The following is an 18,950-nucleotide window of genomic DNA, read 5'->3' on the forward strand; positions in this document are numbered from 1 at the left end:
GAGACCCCGCAGGTAGGTGGGTAGTGTGGATACAACCTGTACTCAAGGCCCCACAACCCTGAAGAGCCTTTTGCCTCCCCAGAAAGTGGTCTGCTTTTTACATAGGCTCTTGCCACCGCTCTAGCTGCAGCTGCCCCTGGGGAGCACAAGTGCTGACTGGTAGCTAAAGGCCCCTTCCCCGACTCCTCCCCCTGCGGCCATGAGCCAGCGCAGCCTCCAATGGTTAACAGCGGGTTCCCGCCACTCCCACCTGCCAGCCTGGCCCAGATGCCGCCTACTGCCCAGGGTGTTGCTGCCGAGCCAGCCCACAGCGGGTGTGTCCCGGGAAGCTGGCAGGAGGGACAGTGCCACTCTGTAGAGCCTGACAGCAAGGCTCAGGATAAAGGCTCAGACCTCAAAAGAATAATCTTGGCAAATCCAAAGAGAGGAGTTTCAGTGTCATCTCTGTGTCAGTCAGAGTTGCCCATGGAGCAGTAGCAGCTTCATGCTAGGGGCTTCAGCACGGTCAGTGTGACTCCTCACAGACCCTCACTCACAGCAGTATGGCACCCCAGGCCAGCCCTCCCCCAGCCAGACTGCCAAACGAGCTGTTCAGTCTCAGCGAGCACCATCAAGGAGCTCAGCAGCAAGGCTGCAGCTAGCAGTGTCCCTGCACCCCAGGGAGAAGCAGAAGGAACCTAGCAGAGCTGGAACGGCGTGGAGTAGAAGTCATCTAGACCTTAACTTCTCGCTCTGCGTCCAGCGTCCCTCCGACCTGCTCCTGCAGCAAGGCGTAGGCTCTCTGCAGCGCCTGGTACTCCATGGTCAGCTGCCGGAACCTCAGCTCTGTCTCCTCCTTGGCCATGCCCTGGAAGGAGGGGGCAGCATCAGCAGAGACCCACAGCTCAGCAGCACCAAGCACAGCAGAGGCTGTTGCCCTTCTGGGTACGGTCAGTGGAGGGGCTTCCGGGTGGACAAGGGAGGAGTAGCCACGTGGCTGGACTGGTCACAGCAGTCTGTCCCAACAATGCAAACTCTGGCTTCTAGTCCTGCTGTTGGACTTGAGGGTGGCCATCCTCTGCCAGGAGGGGCTGGTAGGGGGTACAGCTGGCATTTTTATTAATAAGAAAGCTCCACCCGGTCAGGTGCCAGTGGCTCATGCCTATAACCCTAGCTACCCAGGAGGCTGAGATCTGAGGATCATGGTTTGAAGACAGCCTGGGCAGAAAAGTCCATGATACTCCAATTAAGTACCAAAAAAGCTAAAAGGAGGGCTGTGACTCAGGTAGTAGAGCACTAGACTTGAGCAAAAAGCTCAGGGACAGTGCCCAGGCCTTCAGTTCAAGCCTCGGAACTGGCACCAAAGAAAGAAAGAAAGATAGAAAGGCGGGGAGATAAAAAGTAAAGAAAGGGAGGAAGGGAGGGAGGGAGAGAGAGGGGAGGAGAGACAGGGAGAGAGAAGGAGGGAGGGAGGGAAGGAGGGAGGGAGGGAAGGAGGGAGGGAGGGAAGGAGGGAGGGAAGGGGAGAGGAAAGAAGGAAGGAAGGAAGGAAGGAAGGAAGGAAGGAAGGAAGGAAGGAAGAAGGAAGGAAGGAAGCTAGCTCGCTCCTCGTGGGTATGGCTCCACCTTCTGTGGGTGATTCAGACCTTTCTGGGCATGCTGTCGAAAGGGTGGGAGCCCTCGGTACCCCCATGCAGGAGGCTCAAGCTCCATGATGGAAGGAAGGAGAGAGCCTCTGCAGGCACACAGCCAAGTCTGGCAGAGGGCTCCTCACTGTGCAGACGTGAGTCCTACCACAGTGTCTGGGGAGGCCCACGAGGGAACAGGGTTCACATGGTGAGCAGCGTTCACAATCCTGCCAGCCTCGTGCCTCACACGGTCCGCCAAGTCCTGGAACTTACCTCCTCTAGGTCATCGTCAGGGGTGCACGGGGTCTGGTCAGTCCTGTCGGTTTGGTAAGAGATGGAAGAGCCATCGGATTCCAGGGAAGCTTCTTCATCATACCCAAAGAAGGTTTCCACGACAACTGGCTTCTGACCAAAACGCCACACATTAGTGCAAACCCAGACCAGGTTTGGCCTGCACCCCTAGGCGTCCTCCTGCCGCCCCGTCCTGCTGCCCAAGTGTGGGGCCAAGGCTAAGACACTGTCCCCATGGAATGGCTCCCCTCACAATGCCATCACTGTCTGGAACAGCCCTGGGGTGCTGCCTGCTGGCCCATATGAACCAGCTGGAATTGGAAACAAGGGAGAAATGGGAAGTGGAGAGAGGTGGAAAGGGAATGAAGGACTGGGAAGTAGAGGCAGAACAGGAGGTATGTAGGAGGAAAGTGGGAGGGTAGTGAGAAAAGGAACCCGAGATGGGGGAGGAATGGCAGGAAAGTGGCCGATAGTCCTATGTATGAAGAGGTCCCAGAACAGAAATGGAGGGACAAAGGGGAACAAATGCAGCAGTGGTTCTTACTGAACACTATGTTGAAAATGAACTATACAACTTGTGGGTGGGTGTGGGAAACAAAGAACAAGGGAAGAATGACATTGTTACCTGACTTATATAACTGTACCATCACCATATACTAACAATAAAAAAAATAAAAAGGGGGCTGGGGATATGGCCTAGTGGCAAGAGTGCTTGCCTCGTATACATGAAGCCCTGAGTTCGATTCCCCAGCACCACATATATAGAAAACGGCCAGAAGTGGCGCTGTGGCTCAAGTGGCAGAGTGCTAGCCTTGAGCAAAAAGAAGCCAGGGACAGTGCTCAGGCCCTGAGTTCAATGCCTAGGACTGGCAAAAACAACAACAACAACAAATAAAAACAAAAATAAAAAGGTCCGAGACTTGACCATCATGCACACTGAGCAAACACAGGGTGGACAGTGAGCCCCACCTTTCTGTGTGCTCACGTTGCAGTCACACATATTTCTGTTGTGTTTTTATAACAAAACAGATTGGATTACACAAAATGGCTCCTCCATCAGCTAGCTTGAAAGGGCTTACTTTCATGGGCCTCCAGACTCCCTACACTGCTTGCCTTCAAAATTGTTAGGTTCCTTCATGTTAAATGGGTGTGATGGCTCTTGTCTGTCATCCTAGGTACTCAGGGTGCTCAGATCAGGAAGCTCAAAGTTTCCAGCCAATCCAGGCAAAACAAGTCGTCAAGACTGCATCTCAACAGAAAACCTGGACATGGTAGCGCACACCTGACATTCTAACTACTCAAGAACTGTAAATAGGAGGATCGTGGTTCAGGCCAACACACGGGCACCCATATCCTCCAGCCCCTTTCTCACAACTCTGCCTAAACCCTAAATTCCTAACAGCAAGGTAACTAACTCTCCCTCCCAGTTACGCTATGAACACAACCACCACCAGGTAAGTTGTAAAACTGAAGAGCCCATTTTAAGGTTGCTTGGATTTGTTCTGTAATTGTAGCTCTAATAATAAACCTCAAATAAACATAACTCTTAGCTCTCTGCTAGGTTGATATGCGCTCAGTTAACAAAACTTGAAATTACAAACAGACCATGTGACTCTGATTTTGGTTATTTTGGAGTAACCATTTTGAAAAGTTCTAAAATTGTTTTCCTTTTCTCTGCAAATATATTCTTCTCTGTTAAACAGCTTTTAGAAACTGGGTTTGCTATTGTTATTGACTATGGGGCTTGAACTAAGGGTCTGGGTGCTGTCCCTGACCTATTTTGCTCAAGGCTAGCACTCTATCACTTGAGCCACAGCTTCTGGTTTTCTGGTGGTTAATTGGAGTTTTAGAGACTTTCCAGCCAGGCTGGCTTTCAACCACAATCTTCAGATCTCAGCCTCACAAGTAATTAGGATTGTAGGTGTGAGCCACCAGTGCCTGACTTACAAATTCATTTTATGGGTATATGAGCCACGGCTTCCTACTTTACCTTGGGGAGTTTCGCCATTTTCTTCCTTTGTTTCCGATATCTTAACAGCTTATCACGCTCCTGCAAATACCAGTTAAAGAAGTTCCGTAAGTAGCTAACCAGCTCATCTGTGAGACACAGGGACAGGGTTTCTGCCTCCTCATCTGGCTGACACAGGTGGCTCAAGTGGGCAGATTATTGCTGTGACCAAAGAAGTATACAAAGAAGGGTGGCTTAGCTCTTCTCCACCACCGGAGGGAGGCAGGTGAGTCATGCTAGGTGGGTTCTGAGCTTGTGTGCAATCATCTACTTTCAGTGTGTATGGAGAGAGGGGTGAGGGAAATGGGACAACTGGGCACTGGAGGAAGTGGCCCAAGCCCCTTCCACTGGGGAAGCAGCATTGCATGGAAACCAAGTTCATGAGTCTGTGGGCAGATTAGTTCACTGCAGGGACATGTACTGCCTCGCCTTTTCCAGTTAGGCAAAGACCACCCATCCCTGATGCCTAGGAGAATCCACAGGGGAATGAGCAGCCAGAGGGGGTGGCCACCTGACTCTAGCCTTCACCAGAGTGCCCATCTCATCTGGGCAGCACTCCTTTCTGGCTGGACCACAGCAAAGCCTTGGTCAAAGAGCACTGTGAACACACATAACACACACACACACACACACACACACACACACACACACACACACGGAAGGGTGCCCAAGGCAGCCCCTGGACTGAGAGGAAGCACCAATCCAGAATGGGGCTACAGACACACACAGGGCAAGGTCAGTGTCCAGAAAGGACAGATGCTGGTCAGTACTTACTAACACACTCTTCACATAGCCAGCAGTCTCCAGGGTCTAGAAAAGAAAACAGCATGTCATGGCCTTTACTAGGCAGACCTGCATCTGAGGGGATGGCAGAGTCCTAGAGTAGCCCCTAACTCTGTTCCCTAGTCACAGAATCAAGTTACTTAGAGTCCTCATGGCCATGCACCCACTGCCCAAGAGGGTGATTCTGCCCTCAACAGCCCTTCCTTCTTTCTTAGGCCCATTTGAAGCGGGCCACTTGTGCACCTTTTGGGCACTAGGAACCTATATAGGAAGGGTGGGCCTTCCTTCACTCAGAGCAGGAGAAAAAGACCTTTAGGAAACTAAAATAATGTGTATGTGTGATCCACTAAGACTACACCCTTTTTCTAGTTCCTTCAAGTACCACTGCTGAGGTTAATGGCGGCTATGTAACCGAGAAAGGAAGGAGCTCAGATCCAGGCAGGGCCAGGCAAGGCTGCCCCAGTGAGACCCACAGCTGTGGGGTCCTGGTTAGTCATTGCCAGGGCTGGGGCGAGGGGGGGCGCTGTCCCCTAAAGGACACAGAATAGCCAAAGACAGCTCGTTATAAGTGACCTCAGCATGGACTCAATCAGAATCCCACAAGGGGAAGAAGGTGACCCCAGTGGGTGACTGGAGAGTTTCATGAAGTGCAAACCTGAGCTGCGGTTCAAGGGCGACAAGGATATGGCATTGGAATGAGCTGCACATGACCTCACCCCAGAAATGTACCGACTGCCTAGAACCTGTGACTGGGACCTGATCTGGAAGAAGGGTCTTTGCAGGTACCACTAAGTAAGGGATGTGGAGATGAGATCATTCTGGATTAGGGTGGGCTCTAAGCCCAAGCCTAATGAGACAGCAGAGGAGGAAGTCACAGAAGACAGAGATAGGGATTGGAGTGCCAGAAGATGCTGCTTCTTTCTGTGGCTGCCCAAGGGAGAGAAGAGACCCTCCTCCAGAGCTTCTGGAGGGCACATGGACCCCACACCTTGGCTTTGCACTTGTAGCTCTAGAACCATGAGAGAAGAGGAGGCATGGTCCTAGGCTGCCTGGGTTATGATGACCTGTTACTGACAGAGGCAGTGCTGCTGGACTGGGAGCTCCTTGGGTGTCAGGAGAGCGTCACAGGGGCAGAGACCTCAGGGGGCTGGGGAAGCCAGCCTGAGATGCCCCCTACCACCTTCCCTTCCCACCCTTGTCTGCCTTGAAGCCCAGGGGAGAGAGGGTGCAAAACCAGCATCACCTTGGAAAGCTCGTCGATGAGGTTCTGCTGCTCCAGGATCTGGAGCTTCAGGAAATCAATCTCTCTCTCATCTTGACTTTGGTCAAGGTCATTTAAGGAGCTGGGCCTTCGGATGATCCCAGCTCTCTGCCTCTGAAACACCAACAGTGATGGGGCTGAAATGGATAGAGTGATGGGAAGGGCCTTGCCCCACCAGCCACACCAGCCTCCAGCCTCAGCAGCCAGCTGGAGAGGCTGGGGAAAACTCAGGCATGGATCCTGGCCAATCCCATGGCGAGGGGCAGGTTATGTAGCCAGGATACCACACATGGATACCGATGGCCTCCCAGAAAGCCTGGCCACGCAGGGGTATGGCTATGCCTGGAACATGAGCCATCTGTGCTCACTTGGTTTCATATCCATGGTTATTCCAGTCTCACTGCTACTTCGGCTCAGATTTGAAGAGGTGAGCTCAGCAGGGTGGAGAGCAGGGGACTGAGGGCACCCAGCACCTGCTGGGCAGCGGGGAGGCTGTGTGACCAGCGTAGGGGCCTCCCAGCCTTCAGGCACCCAGTGAAGACACTAGGCTCTATCTCCTTGTGGTTGTCCTCACCTGAGGCCTCGCTCCTAGAGCTGGCTGGCCTTGCTTCCTTGCTGACAAACACACGAGACCAGACCTTGTGCTTAAGGCCCAGATGCCTGAACCCACATGGCAGCTTGTTAAATCATGCAGTCACCTACAGAAGTGGATGGTGTTGCTGTTCTTAAGTCACAGAGGGACCTAAAGGGCCCTGCTGACCAGGAGGCCCAGGCCGCTGCTCCCACTGACCGCCCTGACACTTACCATTTCTATGTTCTCCTGAGTGACAAACTTCAACTTGCTTTCTATACGTCGCAAAGTGTGAGACAAGTCTTCGTTTTTCCGAGTGAGGCGTTTGTTTTTTTCTAGCAACGGCTTATACTGACTTTCAGCTTCTCTTAAACGTTTCAACTGAAAGAAACGTTAGTTGTATAATGTGAGTTTATTTACATATGGAGAATGGATAGCGCTTCCATACAGAGCCAGCAAACTGAGCAGACCGAAGGCCTGTGCCCACAGGGATGCGGTGCGGGACACACCTGAGCTCTGCACGCCCGCTGCTCAAGTCCCCTCTGTAAAGTGGAGTGGACTTTGTATCGAACCTGCACACTTCCTCCTGAGTGCCTGGGGTCATCTGACTGCACAGTACCTAGTACAAAGTGTCGTGGAAACAGTTAATGTGTGACACTGTTTAGGGAATGATGGAAAAAAATAAAAAAAGAAGCCTGTGGAGCTGGGAATGTGGCTTAGTGGTAGAGCGCTTGCGTAGCACGTGTGAAGCCCTGGGTTCAATTCCTCAGCACCACATACACAGAAAAAGCTGAGAGTGGCGCTGTGGCTCAAGTGGTAGAGTGCTAGCCATGAGCAAAAGAAGCACAGGGACAGTGCCCAGGCTCCAAGTTCAAGCCCCAGGACTGGCAAACAAAAAAACTCTGTGTATGCTCAGTACAGATGTAATATTTAATTTTTTTTCAGCCAAGTGTGGTGGCTCATGCTTGTGGTTGTTCACCCAGTATTCAAGAGATAGAGGCAGGAGGATTTTGAGTTTGAGGGCTGCCAGGGCCACATAGGGAGGTCCAGAAAACTCTGGACTATCATATTCATCTCAGAACATACACACACAACTGGCTGAACCCATGGGCTAACTATCTACAGAGTAAAGCTTGGCAGGGCTGCAGGGAGAGGTCCCCGGCTGCTCCTTCCACCTGCCCAGTGTCCAAGAGAATTAGAAGCATTTGGGAGCCTGAGCCATAGTCTGTCCTTAGTCAGGGATAAAGGCTAGTGTGTTACCATAGAAGCTGTTGTAAAATAAAATGAACCTCTTGGCTTCTCTGAACTGGCCACTCGATCTGGAAGTTCAGGTCACTGGAAAGTCTCAGTGACTCAAAGACTGATGGCAAGGGCTCCAAGGAAACCAGTGTTTTCCTACATCAAGGTCATGTGAAGAATTCAGGCTACTTTTGCCCCAGTGGCACAGTGCAAGGATCAGCATGGGGCGGGACGGGGTGGCAGGGATCTGGCTCCCCACTGCTCCTGATAGGAAGGCTTCATTGGAACATGGCCCATGAGATCCCAGCATCCCCACCCGCCACTCACCAGCTCATTCCTCTCTTCTGACAGCAAGGCATTGCGGTCCTCCAGTTTACGAATGATGGCACTTAGCTCTGCGATTTTAAGTTGGAAGCGCCGGGCATCCTTTTCATCCAACTGCTGTTCCTAAAACAAAAATCAACTGCAAATAACTGTTCTTGGGCACAGGAACAGAAACCTGTGCAAAACCCAACTACAAAAACCAAGACACTTGTACGTGGTGACTCCCAAGTGGCTGCTGGGGCGTGGCCCCTCCTGGCAGAGGCCCCTTGCCTGGAGCCCCACGCACAGTGACTGCATGACGGGGACAGAACCGAAGCAGGAATGTCAAAGGATGCGAAGGTGGATGGCAGGAGTGTGGCTGTGCGAGCACGGGTGAGGACTAGTGGCATGCTTTCCTGGCAGCTGCCCCTGCCGCACGGGCTGAACACAGGAAAAGCTGCTCGTTGCTGACTTTCTCAAGCTGCTTTCCAAGAAGCTGCTCCCTGAAGCTGAGTTTCTCAAAGGTCACTCTGGAACCCTGGGGGCGGCATGTGACGTTGAGGAGAGCTCTCGAACCCCGGTCTGGCCCCTCTCCATTCAGTGCAGCATCTCACGCTGCATCAGATCAGAAGGGCTGGCTCTGACTCAGCTACACTGTTTGCACTCTGATCACAAACGCTGTGGTCTGTTCTGTCCTTGCTCTGTCACTGGCCCGGGGCTGGCTCAGCTCAACAATCTCTCTTTAAATCAAACAAAAGGACATCCAGGAAGAGTTCCTCATTCAATGGGTGCAGGAGAGGCTAGGGACTCAAGGCCCAGAGGGATGGCACTGAGAGTCCCCAGGACACAGTAGACCACCACGGAGGAGTCTGAATGAGGCGCGGCATGAGATGGATGGACTTACAGCCACGAGGTCGCCAGCTGCCGAGCAAACCAGCATCATTGGCAGCCCGGGGAGCAGATGGCATGGAGTGGCATAGTCACATGGAAAGCAAGGAAGGTGACAGAGACAACCACATGAGGGGCCAAGCCAGACACGTGGGCCAGTGGGGAGCCAGCACCCGTGCACATGGGGACAGAAGCAGCACACGCTTGGAGCTCATCCTTCTCCCGCAGCCACAGGCAGGAGCCATGGCCAGCAAGTGCCAAGACCCTCAGCAATCTGGGACCATGGGGAGGGGGGCGGGTGGTGTGACAAGGCAGGGCTTGCGGTGAGAAAGGGGAAACAGCCTGTCAGCCCTCTGGACCTGAGCCAGATCATCCAAGCTATCAGAGGGCATTGGGAGTCGAAGCTCCCAGGAAGCTGCCATGCAGGGCTTGCAGCCACAGGGTGCTAGGTGCCCATGGCTCGGGCTGACCAGTTGAGGCCTGGGGGTGCTTACAGGGCTTCCCGAGTGGTCTGAGGCGTCTCCTGCACCGCTTGCATAAGGAAGTTCTCGTCTGGGGCTGCCCGGGTGCCTCTCAGCCTCTTTGGCCTGGGAAAGCTGCTCATCTAGAGCCTCTTTCTGGAGCTGCAGTCTCTGGGCATGCCCGGCTTGTACCCCTAACTCTCTCTCCAGCACGAAGACTGCTCTGTCTTTAAATTTTATCTCCTCCATCTACAAGGAGAACAGAACACAATCACACGTGCAAGCAGGGTACAGATCTGCGGTTACCATAGAAACAGGCAGAGTGGCAACAGGAGGGGTGTCCCTGGCCGCAGCCCTGCCAGTATCTCAGGCTCTGGGACCAGAAGCAGAAGCAGACATCTCAGACGAGAGCCAGGCACCCACACTACAGGTTGTGCTAAATGCCTAGTCATGAAGCACCCAGCTCAGCCAGCATCCCTGGGCAGGAACCAGCTAGGAACCCCTCCCCCCCCCAGGTCTCGGGCTGTGTGTACCCCTGTATGCCAGCCTGTGTCACCCAACATGGTGTCCCCATCCACACTGCATCGTGTGTTCACGGGGACACGGGCATGAGCTGCTTGCCTCGTACTGTGCACTAAGCAGAGCAGCGGGAGCCCTGTCTTGCCCACACCTGACCGTAGAAGGCCATGATGGGTAAGACTCTTCTCTAGGACAGGAGGAGGTGGCTATGGTGTGGTCACAAAAACGAATGCTGCACAGTGAGTTCAGGCAAAGCTGCCTTTCCTAAGACCCTTGCTGCCAGCCACGGCTGTCGGCGTGGTGTACCTGCACAGTCAGATGCCACCTAGCATGTCTGTCCTGCCACAGCCTGCACAGACTGACTGGGCCGGTGACGGGGAAGTGTTGGGGGGGACTCCTCAGCTTCCCCTCCCTTCCTAAAGGGCAGTGTGCCTTGTGCCCGACCTACCAGTGGCAGAAGGCTCTTCCTGAGCCTCCCCCCTGGGCCTCCCCAGGCTAGTGCTTGCCCCCCAGGTGGGCCCAGGGAAGGCAGAGTGAGGATGCCCTAGGAGCCTTTAAAACAGGGATACCTCTATAAGAAGGCCATGTGTTTGGGGATGAACAGCTCAGCTCCAAACATAGTCCCACATAAATGTAAACATATAAGGGTCACATGCAGATATACACAAAATATTAACTAAAGTAGGGAATATTCAGGAAGGACTCCAATGGTGTAACTCCTTTGAAAAACTAGCTTACAGTTTAATAAAACAAATACCAGGATGCTGGAAGATGTGTTTTCTGGAGGTTGGGCACATGGATGGAGAGAAGGATGAACAAATGTAGTCCTAATTCAATGTACATCTGTGAAAATGGAGCCAGGTAACTTGAAGGGATGGGTGGGTTGGGAGAGATGGAGGATAAAAGGGCTAACAATGACCAAGATGCATTGTACTCACAAACTAACATGCTTCACTCAAACCCCTTTGTACAACTGCTTAAAGACAATCACATACATAAATTAAATTAGTTAAAAATAACACTGAAGCCCCCCTCAAGGAACAGCATCAAAATTCATGGCTTAAGTGTTCCTCCTAATAGCTTATGTCGATATAATAAATGAGCTCTACAATGTTAAGGAAACATGTTCAGGTCACAAGGTAGTGCGGCCCCTTGTTGCTTTGCTTGCTGTGTAAGGTGCGATGAGTGATCGCGCCAGCCTTCTGCTGAAGTTGGCTTAGAATGGAGAGTTGCAATGTCCACTTAGCCCTGATTACAAAATCTGGGCAAGCTGTGAGTGGAATGGGATAAAGAGAACCCTGTAATTGCTGATTTCCATGTACAGAGCAGGGATTGCTGCCCAAGGGCTGCACTGTCAACCAGTGAGACAAAGCAGCAGTGAGAACAAAGCCCTATTGACCATCAGCCCTGCTGCCCAGCCCTCCATGCAGACACTGGGAAACAAGAAGGCCAGAGCGGCACAGGGATGGCAGGAGAGCTGGCCTCAGCAAGGGACAGTGGCCTGCAAGGCCGTCAGGCAGCAAGTAGACGGCCCACCCACAGGAAATGCGGGCGCAGTGCTGGCACACGGGTAAGGGTGCCCCCGACAGGCCTCCCAAGCCCAGGGGAACTCTCTGATCATGACTGCTCAGCTCAGTTGTGCTGCAGGGGTCCAAGGCCTCCTGAGGGAGGAGGGTATCTGTCTTCAGGAGACAGGTCTCTGCCCAGATCTGAGTGCTCTCCCTCACAGAGGGCAGCTTCCAGCTCAGTGTACATATTCAAACACCAGTAATGAACCAGGGAGGGGCATGTTCCCTTGCACCATCACAGGCTAGAGGCCTGGATGTACTGGCCCTGATAGTTCCTGGACAAGTGCCCCTTCTATCCCCAGGGGCTGGGCAGGGCTCCTGTCTCATGCCCCCACACCTAGACTGACAGCCAGTGGTTGCCCTCCCCATGAGCCAGCACTGAGAGGTTTACAGGACGGAACTTCAAAGGCTGGAATGTGAGTCCTGGTAGAACGGGGACAGTGTATCATCCAAACACCACTGTCTCTCCGGTTTGGCTATAGGGGATTCAAACACTGCCCATGTCCCCTTCTCACCATCCCCTCCATCCCCCCACGACCCTGAGTCTGCCATTCCCAAAAGAAATCAGACTTTATCAGTCTGTGGCTGCAATTCTCCAGGAACGAGAGTCAGATCTTACTATAGCACAAACTCCTCAGCCACCACCATCCTGCTGCCCTTCCCCACTCCCAGTTACAGGGAAGGGCTGGAAACCGGAGGAAGTAGCCAGGGCATTGATACATAAGAACAGTGGCTCCCAAGCCAGGCCTTGCACTAGTACCACTGAGGGCCTTTTAGAGTAAATACCAATGCCCAGAAACTTTCTCTTCCACTAGATGAGTGGTGAGTATTAGACTTACCCTTGTTCAATAATAAGCAACTCTGAGATCTCAAATATAACTGGACAGGATAAACCTATATAGGACTCTAGGCATCACACACACACACACACACACACTCAGACTAAAGGAGGATAATCTTAGGGGATGAACCCAAAGGCATAGCTCCTCTGAACATTTACAAGGTTATTTAATGAAACAAATTCCAGGAAATAGAACCATGTTTTATTGGTGGTGGTGGTGGTAGTGGTGGTGTTGCTTTTGGGGTTTTTTTCTTGGGGGGGGGGCAAAGCAAGGGGTGCAGAAAGAAAGAAGGGCAAACAAATGCAATCATGGTACTCAGTAGACATTGTAGAAAATAACTATATAACTGTGAAGAGGGACTGGGGAGAAACTTGGGGAAAGCAAAGCAAAGGGTAACATTGTCCAAAAAAGAAATGCACGCATTACCTGAATGGTGAAAACAGTAACTTCTCCATGCAACACCTTAATAACGATAAGATTTTACTTTAAGAGTAATAAGCAAGCCAGGCACTGGTGGCTCACGACTGCAATCCTAGTTACTCAGGAGGGTAAGATAGGAGGATCACAGTTTGAAAGCCAGCCCAAGCAGGAAAGTCCATGAGACTCTTATCTTCACTTAACTACCAGAAAACCTGAAGTGGTGTTGTAGCTCAAGTGGTAGAGTGCTAGCCTTGAGTAAAAGAGCTCAGAGAGCACCCAGGCGCTGGGTTCATGACTGAAAAAAAAAACGAAAAAATAATAAATAAATAAATAAATAAGGAAGGAGGAGGAGGAGCAGCAGCAGCAGCAGCAACAACAGTAACAACTTTGGAAGCCTAACACACAGCGTAGGTGTGAGGTCCTGGTGACAAGGAAAGTACAGAAGGAATGCATCCCCTTTCTCACCTGGTCCCCCTTTCCCCTAAGAGTTTGCCCTCGTTCTCCTGGGAAACAGCTAAGAAGAAAGCAGAGTCTCTTAGGGAAGAAAACTAAACTCAGAATTGGAGGCTGTCTGCTAAGACAGCTGAGTGGGGAGCAGGTCTGGGGACCAGGGAGGTGGGAAGAAGCACTGGTGTCAGTGTGGGAGCCCCTCGGGGGCGTGGTCAGTTCCTAAGCTGTGACTGCACAGGTGAGGCACCAGGTGTAGGTCCTGAGAGCAGCCCTGTGCATCTGCAGTAGGAGCAGAAAGGCAGTTTCAGGCCTTGGTGTGTGCCCAAGTACTGCGCAGAGCCCAAAAGCACCACTGTGGATGGGACCATGCCCTCTGCCCAGGGGGTTCCCACGAGGACCAGGGGGCATTGGGGACATTTCAAAGGAGACCAGGGAGAATGCAGACCTACCCAGAAGAGCTAAGACAGCACCCAGACCCTGAGTTCAAGCCCCAAGCCTCAGGGGGCTCCAGGTGGGCTGCTGCTCGTCTAACTGCCTGCCAGAGGAAAGCACAGCTTCCTTTGGGCAACAATAGAATGGAGAGCTTCTGTGACACATGGGGCACCATGTCAAGAACATACCAAAAACACAAGACGTAATGAGCATGGAAAAGCAGTCAACACAGAGATAGCATAGTTGCTAGAAAAAGACCCAGAGCTGACTGGAATACTGAACTTAAAAGAGAACTTTAAAAATATTTGAGGGCTGGGGATATGGCCTAGTGGCAAGAGTGCTTGCCTCCTACACATGAAGCGCTGGGTTCGATTCCCCAGCACCACATATATGGAAAACGGCCAGAAGGGGCGCTGTGGCTCAGGTGGCAGAGTGCTAGCCTTGAGCGGGAAGAAGCCAGGGATGGTGCTCAGGCCCTGAGCCCAAGGCCCAGGACTGGCCAAAAAAAAAATATTTGTGACCTTTTTTAGATAGTCAAGTATAGTCTCCAGAGAAATAAGAGACAATGTTTTACCAACGAGTGAGAGAATTTCATTTCTTTTTCTTCCAGAGAACAAACATTTTTGACAGATAGGATGGCTGAAATTTTAAAAAACACACAGAAATATTACAAGAGAAAGTTGAGGGTACTTCCTAGAAAGTATAAGACAAAAATCCAAGGCTGGAGAGAAGGAAAATGAGAATTGACCACAGAAGTCCAACAATGCACAGAGCTCCAGAAGACTGAGGGGAGGAGTGAGCCAGACCCAAAGAAACAAGGACTCTGTGGTCTCCCTCCTAGGGAATAATTAGCACAGGTTTAGGCTGTCACAGCAGAGCATCACAAGGCCCAATAGCTATGCCCCTATGAACGCATAAGATGATGCTAAGTGAAATGAACTCCATGTTATGGAAACGATTGTTATATCACTGCTGTAACTACTTTCAACGTCCCATGTGTATCTGTAGCTTCCACTATTGATGATGTTCTTGTATCACCTTCCTGTGGTTGTATCTACACTATCTCTGTAATCTTATCTGAGTATATTGGAAACCGTGTATACTGGTATTAGAAGTAGGAAATTGAAAGGGAATACCAAAATTGAGAGACACAGGGTAAAAAAAAGACAAACAACTACAAAAGCAATATTTGCAAAACTGTTTAGTGTAAGTGAACTGAACACCTCGGCAGGGGGGAAGGGAAAGGGGGAGGAGGGAGGGAGGTATGAGGGACGAGGTAACAAACAGTACAAGAAATGTATCCAATGCCTAACGTATGAAACTGTAACCTCTCTGTACATCAGTTTGATAATAAAAATTTGAAAAAAAAAAAAAAGACTGAGGGAAGGAAACATTGAGAAAACGAGCTAGGCTTTCGGCAGCTGAAGGAGGAGTGTTCCAGCGGCAGAGGGCCCCACCTGGGGAGGGGCTCACGCCATCCACCTGAACCGCAGCACCGTGGTGTTTATATCAGGTGCTTCTGAGCGCTAGCTCCAGTAACTTATGGGGCTGGGTGGGGACAGCATGGGAAAGGGCTCTCGAAGTTAGAGACAAGTTCCCAGTGGGAAACATTCCCAACCTATACTGCATACCCCATGAAAATATCGCGTATGAGGTTGAGTGAGGGCAGTTCACACGCAGGCTTCATGAACTGACCTCATGTCCACTCTGCTTCCTGGTTAGATGCTACTGAATGTCCCCTAAAAGAACACTACAAGGCAACCACAGCACTGGCATGGGAGGGGTCCTCAATGACAATGGAAGGGGTCAAGCTAGCAGCTGAGGGGCAGCTTGGGTGGGGACAGGAAGAGATGATGCCCCCAAAGGTTAACAGACATTGTTGAGCAGAGGTTTGCTCTTCCATTGGAAATTCTGGGGTGAGTTAGTAACATAGTGAAGTGCCAGACTTTGAAGTCAGACCCCATTTTACCACGTGAACCCATTTTACCACGCAAACCCCATTTAACCACGCGAACCCCACTTTACCATGCGAACCTGAGATAAGCATGCCCTGTGAGCAAACCCAGGACAAGCCCATTAGGACCCAGTCGGTCTAGAACTCTGACCACCCCTAGAATCGAACCCTGAGCCAATCAGATTTGTACCTGTATCCTAATCTTGCTTGCTTGAACACCTGATTGTTGTAACTTTGTTCTTTGCCTTTATAAGCCCTGTGTAATCATAGCTCGGGGCTCCTCCTAACCTCTGCTGTGTCGGTGGGTAGGACGAGGCCGGAGTTGCAGCTCGCTTAAATAAAGCCTTGCCTTGCTTTTGCATTTCGGAATGTCTGAGTCTTGGTGGTCTTCTTGGTGGTGGTTTCGCGACTTGGCACAACAATAGCACTCAGAAAACTAAGGAAATTTAAAAAATAGTAACTCCAGCTAAAACAAGCCAGAAAGCACTGACATAGCAAGAGCGATGTTCATGCCTACTTAGTGCATGATGGAGTGGAGCCTGAGCACTGCCTGAGATGTTCTATTTTTGCCCCTGGATCCTCCCTTTACCTCCCTGCCAGGCTCCGTATGCTGAAAGCTGGCCGGCGCCCACACCACAGCCCCCCTTTCTCCAGTGCTGTCCTCTGGATGGGGTTGGACAACGGGAGCAAACAGTCTGGCCATTCGCTCCCTGCTGCTGTGCTGGCCTGGTCCCAATCCCTGTCCTGAGGTACACGCCTTCCCTCTGGGCCTGAGAGCCCATGGCCACATCCTGGGGTCTCCTGTCAGGTGCCCAGGCCTTCGCTAACTCTCCCAGGAACCTCTTCTGGGTGCACCATCTGTTCTGGTGGAGACCTGGCCAGTTATCATTTAGAGGGAGGTTGGGAAGGCACAGGGCTACAGGAGGAGGGAAGCACTGTGTGCAGGGGAGGGGAGAGGAGCAAAGACGAGAAGTCAAGGAACAGAGTTGAAGCATTCCTGTGTCTATCTGGAAAAAGTGCAGAGAAGCTGCCCTTTTCTGCAGCTGGTGTAGCTGCACTTCACTCCTCAGAAGGTCCTGAGGGAGATGACAGGGAATGGCCGCCTGTGCTAGGAAGTAAGGCCCTGCTCTGTTAAACATTAAATCCAATCAAGATAAACCAAGGGCTCCAGGGACTGGGAAGTCCTGTCCTTCCCAGGAGGACTGGCAGGCTCTACCCATCCCTGCACTGATGAACCAGGAGGGCTGCTGAAGGCGGTGGCATCACATGACCTAGGGCGGGTGGAGGGAGGGGGAGAGTGGGAGCGGGGGCACTCTGGAAAAGGGAGAGAAGTTCTACCAGGTGTGGAATAGAGGGGTACCATGCATTCATCATGGCCAAGTTGTGTTGACCTCATAATACCAGATAATTCTTGTCCCCTCTCCCCCAGAAGACTGTATGGTGGTGCCGCCTTGTGGCCCCTATGGAAACCCCGAAGTCCTGGGAGTGGACGAGAAGGATGGCTGCATCCTAGGTCTCTGGAGTCCTCAGAACCAAGAGGTACAGAGTGGATATGCAGGAAGAAGAGTGGGTGACAGGGTGCAGGGTGGGTTTGGGGGAGAAGATAATGGGGTACAGGGAGAAGAGATGGTGACAGGGTGCAGGATGGGTATGCGGGGAGAAGAGTGGGTAATGGGGGGCAGGGTGGGTGTGCGGGGAGAAGAGTGGGGGACAGAGCCACGTACCAGCCTGCGGATCTCCCGCTCACACTCCTTCTTGATGCGTGTGATCTCCTCCTGGTGCAAGTGGTACACACTCCTGATCTCTGCAGCCTTCATCTTGTCGGCCTGGATCACGATGGTCAGAGCCTCTTCTACCTGCTTCTTGGCTCCCTTGAGCTCTGAGATCTCCTGCTGCATCTTCACCTTCTCCACCTCGAAGCCCTTCTTGGCCTCCTCCTTGGCCTCGCACAGAAGCACCGTCTTGACCTTGTCAGGCGCTCCGTCTCGCAGGGTGTTGAGCAGCGCCTGCAGCCGCTGGTTCTCGTTGTCCTTGATCTTGATGACCCTCAGCAGCTCGGCCTCGTGCTGCCGGAGCAGCGCCTCCCGCACAGCCTGCAGCTCCTTCATCTTCTCCTCGTGCAGCTTGCTCTTGAGCTCAGTGACCAGGACCGCGTGCTTGCGCTGCTCGTGCTCACGAACCTGCCTCAGCTCCTGGCTCTTTTCCCGCTCTACTCGACTGACCTGAAAGACAGGAGAGACCAGGGTGGCCAGAGTCCCCAGAAGCCACACCTGACCTGGGGGTGGTGGCCAGAGTCCTCAGGACCCACACCTGGGGGGGGGTTGGAGTCCCCAGTAGCCGCTCCTGGGGGGGCGGTGGGTCTGCCCAGCAGCCCCACCTGAGGGGGGGGGTCCTACCCAGAGCTGCACCTGCTGGAACCTGGAAACTGCTTTCCATTCTGTGATGTGTAATCTGTCAATTAAAACCCAAATCAAACCAGCTTGATGGGCAGCATGGATGTGCCCCATGGTCTCTACAGCACCCATGGTAGGCTAGGCAAAATCCCAGCCTAAGGAGAATCCCCACAGGGAGCAGAGGTCCTGAGGGTTTGCACCCAGGCTTCATGTATGTGAGGCAAGCACTCTACCACTAGGGCATATTCCCAGCCCCATCGTTTATGCTTTCTATGTAGCTGGGATCACAGGCATGTACCACCATGCCCAGATATTGGTTGAGATGAGGGATCTTGCTAACTTTTTGCATCTCTACCTCTGAAATACCTGGGTTTACAGGTATGAGCCACTATGTCTGGTCTATTGGAACCTTTTCCTCATGTAGAAACAAACATCACAGTCTTCAACAGCACTAAACTGTAACAGCTTCTTGATATTCAAATTATGTATATGCCATTTATCAGATATTCTGTTTCCTGCTGTGGAACATTTAGGTAATTTTTAATAGTATTTTCTATTACTTACAGACGAACAGTGTACCAATATAAACCTGTTGACAACACAATAAATTGACGTAAACCAACTACTGTACTTAAATAGTTTGTCCTGAAGGGGCTTCCATATGTTGTAAATTCAAACTGGCTTCAAGTGAAAGTAGGTTATAACCTAACACATGCGCATCCTCTTGTAGCTAAGCAACAGCCTCAGGCAGGAGCAGCAGCCACTCCTCTGCCAGTCCCAGGCTGGGCTATAAAATGAGGCCCAATGACAAGGCAGCCCAGCCAAGTTTCCCCATATCATTTCCTGGCTCTCTGATTATAAAAGCAGTTTGCCTGAGGAACATTTGGACCCAAATTCATCTGGAGCACTGCCTGCTCCAGAAGCTCTTCTTGCTAAAGTAAAATTTGTTAAATAAAAAAC

General features: G+C 51.8%; 1 protein-coding gene across 5 annotated transcripts in view; it reads right to left on the reverse strand.

The window, feature by feature from the left end:
• Window positions 1-18,950, reverse strand: part of Jakmip3 (Janus kinase and microtubule interacting protein 3) — a 71,458-nt gene that overhangs the window by 24,527 nt on the left and 27,981 nt on the right. For 2 of the 5 annotated variants that reach the window (XM_048338011.1, XM_048338010.1), the window contains exons 3-10: window positions 17,322-17,819; window positions 8,088-8,201; window positions 6,756-6,902; window positions 5,933-6,064; window positions 4,681-4,716; window positions 3,889-3,948; window positions 1,881-2,009; window positions 719-847 (exon numbers count right to left, since the gene is read on the reverse strand). In XM_048338011.1, the coding sequence (XP_048193968.1) occupies window positions 719-847; window positions 1,881-2,009; window positions 3,889-3,948; window positions 4,681-4,716; window positions 5,933-6,064; window positions 6,756-6,902; window positions 8,088-8,201; window positions 17,322-17,819 (1,245 nt within the window). Of the gene's footprint in view, window positions 1-718; window positions 848-1,880; window positions 2,010-3,888; window positions 3,949-4,680; window positions 4,717-5,932; window positions 6,065-6,755; window positions 6,903-8,087; window positions 8,208-9,445; window positions 9,662-17,321; window positions 17,820-18,950 lie in introns of all 5 variants that reach the window. The other 3 variants (XM_048338009.1, XM_048338008.1, XM_048338007.1) reach the window with 2 other exon arrangements.

The sequence above is a fragment of the Perognathus longimembris genome, chromosome 2 (genome assembly GCF_023159225.1).
Source record: "Perognathus longimembris pacificus isolate PPM17 chromosome 2, ASM2315922v1, whole genome shotgun sequence".
In the NCBI taxonomy this organism is placed as follows: Eukaryota; Metazoa; Chordata; class Mammalia; order Rodentia; family Heteromyidae; genus Perognathus; species Perognathus longimembris.